This window comes from Tiliqua scincoides, chromosome 1 (assembly GCF_035046505.1).
Source record: "Tiliqua scincoides isolate rTilSci1 chromosome 1, rTilSci1.hap2, whole genome shotgun sequence".
Lineage (NCBI taxonomy): Eukaryota > Metazoa > Chordata > Lepidosauria > Squamata > Scincidae > Tiliqua > Tiliqua scincoides.
Genome location: NC_089821.1, coordinates 82,003,633 through 82,009,714, shown reverse-complemented (window position 1 = coordinate 82,009,714; position 6,082 = coordinate 82,003,633). Strand labels below are relative to the sequence as shown.

Genomic DNA, 6,082 nt, shown 5'->3' with positions numbered 1-6,082 from the left:
TATATTTACATCATTGGGTCTTCAGTTTCAACTTCTGCACAGCAGGTAATATATCTGTCAGACATCTGACCTCTGAAACAAGAAAATTAGAATTGCAAATTACTACGTTTAACACCAGCTATTTCAATGTAAACGAAAAGACAGCACTCTTAAGCCATTTCTGCCCAACACTGCATTATCCCTGCCCAACAGGGATCAAATGTGTACACCTGTGGGCTAAGCATAACAGTTCTATAGCATGATAGGGCAGACTTCAGCTAGGGTGGGAGGGAAGGTAATTGCTCTGCTGTTGACAACATTAGCACTTGAACCCCAACAACAGCTGTTGTTGTCTTCAGCTGTTAAGAGTTGAACAGCTGTACTAAAACCAGTATTTGCATTCAAATAAATCTAGTCTTTACTCTGGCTTTGTACATCAGCAAGGAAGTTTACTGTGTGGCCTTGAGCAAGTAAGTTTCTGCTGGACCTTCCCTCACATGATTAGTGTGAGGATAATATATAACTTCCATTCATTCTGCCTTGCGTCCCTTGGAAAGACAGACTATATAAAACAGGAACTTATACCATGCCAGTTTAGTACCCTGCAGAACAAACTTAATTTACTATAGTCAAGGCATGCAAGGGTCTAGCTTCTGCCAGTTTCTTTCCTTCCTCAGACCTAAGATAGAGTAGCTTAACAACATTTGACAATTCATCACGCACAAGTTAAATAATTTGATCTCTAGGCTAAAAGGAGCCTTGTGCTTTTCCAGCAGTTAATCTTACTACATTTTTATCACCTCCTAAATCGGAACAGTTCTGGCTGCAGACGCAGAATTATATACATAATAGACATTACTTACCTAGAACATGAAGCAATTTTTCAATAAGAGTTTGAAAAGCTGGAAAAAAGTCATCATGTTCTTCTAACTTGTTGATAATGCTGGGGGGAAAAGTGTAATTGCATTCGTTGTTGAGGGGTGGTTTTTCTCAAAAAAAAATTGACTGAACTTCTAGATTTCAACACACTGTTACAAAAATCCATTCTTTATGGCTGTATTTAGAGGGCTTTCCTGATTATCTGTAGTTAGCATAATAAACATTCAAGCTGTATTTACATACCATCGTTTATGATCAGGGCAAAATTCAATTCCTCCCCAGTAAGTTTGCCTGTTGTTCCTATAATAAACTCTGTAGACTTTTGGGGCATAGCAATAGTGACTTTTATAATCTGTGATACAACTGCACTATATGCACACTATTTTATTACTATTATACATTTAAAGTTAGGTTAAGCACAGCTCTGCAAAGCATTAATCTAGCCCTAAATGACAAAACACTAAGGCTCTGTGCTTGTCCTCCTCTATCAATGGAAGGGCTGCCAGCGCACCTCTCTGGCGCGCTAGCTATTATTGCCAGGCTTTCCCCACCCCGGCAGCAGGTCTTGGCTGCCAGCTGATTGGCATCAGCGCATGCGCTGGGGTGAGCTCAGTCCGTTCCTGGCAAGCAACCTGAGCGGACACTTGACCAGGAGTGGGGAGAGGCTGCCCTAGGATGGGGCTTGGAGCACCGAGAGCCATGTTTGCAAGCTCCCGTCTCTGCCCCAGGTCCGTACTTGGGCTGGGGCTGCCCCGTAGGGGGTAGCGGGAGCCTCTCGCGGCCAGGGCTGCAGGCTTGGCGTGCTGCGGGCAGCAGCTGCCGGGGCCTCCTTTTGTCCACACTGGGCACCCGGGGGGGCGGCCTCCCCGTGGTGCGGGACGGTGACCGCACCCCATGCAGGCCGGCAGCGGAGGCCTCTTTTCGGCCTTGCCAGCCAACGGGGATTCTGGGGGGCAATCAGGCTGTGGGTGGCGGCCATTTGGCTGGCCACGTGGTGCTGGAGGCTGAAAGAGCCTGGTGCCAACTTTTCCCCGCATCGCGCTCTGCCCACCCCCCAGTATTTGATCAGCAGCCTCACTGATTTATGTCAAGGGCTGCTGCTGGGGGAGGCTTAATTGTGGGGGATGTAGTTCACCTCCCCCCATTGCACACGGGGCTTGGTTGCCCCTGCCCTCATTGGCAGACAAAGCCTGATCAGGATGTGTGCAGGTTTTTGTTTTTTTTATTGAAGGGCTTCAGTTCCTGCTGGCTGCCCCATCCCCACTGCTTTGGGAAGATATTTCCTGGGCATCTTCGGTGTTAGCAGGGCGATCCAGAGCACCGGTGACTGTGGAGTTCTTCGGCGAGGCTATCGTGCCCTTCTCAAGGGGCTACTATATCCTACTGGTTAAAACAAGAACACGGGGGGGGGTGGGCCCCAGTTTTCATATACTACCTTGGGGAGTGTAGACATGGGGAAAAAGACTCAGAAGTCAGGCGGTAAGGCCGCCAAAAGGCCTATCCTGTTGCGGCCGCCCCCTTCCTCATCAGACAATGAGGATCAGATGGTGGAGTTGCGTGCCTTTATGGCCCGTTACGAAGCCAGACAAAAAGAAAAAGCACTCAGGAAGTCTGGGCAAGGCAATGGGGGCTTGAGTTCTCGTCTGGCCCCTGGTCCTCGTAGGTCCACCAGAAAAAATAAAGGCGCATTGATGGGTGCTTCTCTCCCCTCTAAGCAGGTCACCCCCTCAGCTGGTGCGCTGGCCACTGCCGAGGAGGGTGACCCGCAGGATGACAGCTCCCCTGAAGTTGTGGCAGTCAGTCCACTTAAGAAGCCACGACCGCAGGCCTATACAGGCAGCGGTGGACAAGGTGAGCCAGTGTTTGACTTTGATCAGAACCTGGAACCGGTGTGGGATTAACAGAAGGGCCACATTTGGTCTTCTGGCCAGGCTGTCCCCATGGGGGCCACTTACTTTCTGGCATGGTCCTAGCTACCCGCAGTACCCTTTGGCACTGGGCTGGGCGTATCCATACTCCAAGGCTAGACCCAAGGCCGGCAGAGCCCCTCCACCTTATTGGCAGTACCCAGCTGTGCGTGAGCCTGATTTGGAACAACAGGATTTGGATTGGGAGGTTGATTCTCTGGGCCTGGTAGAGGAGAAGGAGAAGCCTAAGGTTTCATATTGCACTATAGCCATCCCTCTGGGTTCACACCTCGGCTTGTCGGTCAAGGAGAAGATATGGGGAGGTGACTTTATAGACGTGTTTAGTCTTTTACACATTGTTACTGAGCCTACCCCCAAAGTGGGTGACCCTGTGCGAGATGTTGAAACTGTTAGGCAAAGAAAAAGTAATAAAAATTGGACCAATTGGCTCAATAGTTCCATTGTATATTCTGGGGTCACTGTCCAGCTATACCCCAAGAAGGCAGGGAAACTTTTTAAATACCTGGACATTATTCATCGCACTTTTTGCAACCATGCTGGGATGGCCAGCTTGGATGGCCTGCGACCATCATTTCCGCATCAGGGCTTCGCAGGACCCAGCCCATTGGACTGTACCCTCTGGGTGCAGTTGGTTCTCCCTTCCAGGGCAACATTGGGTGATAGGGCAGACAGCGGGCATTTAATTGCACGCAACAAAATTGAGCAGTCTAAAGCACCAGGTGGTGCGCAGTGGGTTCAAAACCCTCACGCATGCTTCGAGTTTAATGCCACCGGGAAATGTAATAGGCAAGGATGCAGCAAGTGAGGTGCTAAACACACAGTCATGTACCTAGGATTGAAAATAGCATAGCCAATGCTCTCTCTCTATTTCAGGAGAAGCGTTTTTGGCAGCTAGCTCCCGAGGCCAGTCAGGACCCGAGACCATGCCCCAATGGCTGTGGGACCTTGGTACGATGAGGCCCAGGAAGCTATCTGGGCATCGTTGGCTTCATCTACCCGAACCAGCTACATGAGTAAGATCTGTGAGTTTTGTTATTTTTGTAGGTTAACTTTGGTGCCAGGACTGTTCACACCCCATACTCTTAAGCAGTTCCTTTTGGGATTGCGCAATAGGGGAATATCCTGTAAGTCTAAGTCTATTTATCTGACAGCCATTTCTTTTCAGTCCAGGGCCTGGGGAATTCAGGATTTCACCAAAGAGTTCAGGGTGCAGAAAATGGTTGCAGGGCTCAGAAGGAAATTCCTAGCAGGCCCAGATAAGCGTCAACCTTATGCATGGTCTGGTCCGTCTTGGACACCTGCAATGAAGGGATAAAATCCCGTGTTTCAAAACACAGACATCCCATTGAAGTACTCTATCAAGGGAGGCAAGCTTTGACTTAACCAACACCTCACCCATGCGAAAAGCCCCATAAAACATTACAAGAGTCACTGCTCTAAACAAAAGAGACTTAAAGGCTTGAACACATGGCTTGAAACTCCATGCTCAGTTAATGCTTACCTGGGCAGGGTCGTCATGGAGCTCAGGGAAGCGGTTATACATCATCCTGGAATTTGTTAAGCCTGCTCCTTACCGTGGCAATGGAGTGCATCTTTCCCCTATGGGTTATGGGCTCTTTTTAACAGACTTGCAACAGGGACCTTTTTGGGTGCAGGGAAGGCCAAGTGCTAAGCTGACCTCCTGTTGTCGGCTGTATTTATTTGGGGAATGCATGGTAATGTATCTTCCCTTTATTCAAAACAGAGAAAATACTACAGCTCTCTTCATCATTTTTATCCCAGCATACAAACCATCACATGTGGACTTGGAGTATGTTGACTACAACTTAAAACTGTGGGAGATGTTCCTATCTCCGTTGGTGTTCAACTAGCTGGCTAGTGACAACTGGAGAGGCACAAAAGGGACTGCAGGAATGAACAGTCTAACAATTTTTTTTCCTGGACGTAGACAAAGGAAGGATGATGCACATTGCTGCTCTTTATAGAAAATTTTTTTGTTTTTGCTTGCTGCTTACACATATGGAAGGTTTGAATTAAATACTGGATTTATGGTTTGCAGTCTACCAAAATCTTTTACTGCACAGCCAAAGTCAGAAAATGGCTACATGCGCACATGTCATAATGAAGATTAATATCATATTTTATTATATCAACAAAAGCGAGAGGTTGAGAGATAAGTATTTTCCACCCACAATGTGACCCTGCAGCATTCTAAAGCTTGTTAACTGTTTTCTAAAGCCTATGGCCTAATCTCATGAAGTCCGGAGCTGAGCCATGATGTACCAATATAGTATTAGAAATGATACTGCAACTATGAAGACATCAAAGGACAACACTGGGATACCGTTCCTCAATGGAACAGTATGTACCAAGTTAGGTCGCAATTTAAATTTTTTAATTATAAAACATGATTTATTTATTTTTATTTTTCACATTTTTATACTGTCCTTCTCCAAAGAGCTCAGGGTGATATACACCGCTGCTCCCCTCCTTTTGTCCTCACAACAACCCTGTGAGGTAGGTGAGAGTGAGAGGAAGTGACTGGCCGAAGGTCACCCAGGAAGCTTCATGGCTGAGGGGGGATTTGAACCTGGATCTTCCAGGTCTAAGTCCACCTCCCACACCACTATACCACGCTGGCTCTCATTTATTGATTTACTGATTTATTACCAGTAAGATGATATGCTAGTCATCATAGCATTCGGCTACCTGGGTTATAGCCCAGTACTATTCTAGTACAGTGTTTCTCAACTAGTGGTACCTGGTGGTACTTCCAGGACCCCTGGACACCTACCACCCAGCAACAAGACCAGGAATGCAATGCAGCAAACAGTGGTACGAGGCTCAGCTTGGTGGGCAGAGCTCCAAAGTATGCTTTTATGAGCTTGAAAAAGCGCTTCCATCCACCCCAAAGCCTCTTACTGGTGTTTGTCTTGTAGCATCTGCACTTCCAACACAGAAGTAAGTTACTTCTGGTGGTACTTTGAATAGGTGGACCATGTGAAATGGTATGGCAGAGGAAATACTTGAGATACACCGTTCTAGTAGAAGCTTAGTTACATCACTATACACCTTCTCAAATGCCAACGGAACAAGCAGGCCTTGTATGAAGACGCTGACGTACCTTATAGGAAATAGTAGGGGTGGATTTCCTAGAGGTTGGTTTCTTACTTTGTAATACATTTACATAATTACAGAGGATTATGCAACCATACATCATTTTTGTCTTCCTCCAAATAGTTCAGTGTAGCACATATGGTTTTCACTCCCAATCAGTCTGAAAGAAAGTGACTGAT

General features: G+C 47.0%; 1 protein-coding gene across 2 annotated transcripts in view; it reads right to left on the bottom strand.

The window, feature by feature from the left end:
- The window catches only part of CEP70 (centrosomal protein 70), a 33,334-nt gene continuing 27,252 nt past the window's right edge, over positions 1-6,082 (bottom strand). The window contains exons 17-18 of one of the 2 annotated variants that reach the window (XM_066632732.1): positions 843-922; positions 1-72 (exon numbers count right to left, since the gene is read on the bottom strand). In XM_066632732.1, coding sequence (XP_066488829.1) covers positions 11-72; positions 843-922 — 142 coding nt within the window. In that variant the 3' untranslated portion in view covers positions 1-10. Of the gene's footprint in view, positions 73-842; positions 923-5,995; positions 6,064-6,082 lie in introns of those variants that run through there. The other variant, XM_066632723.1, reaches the window with a different exon arrangement.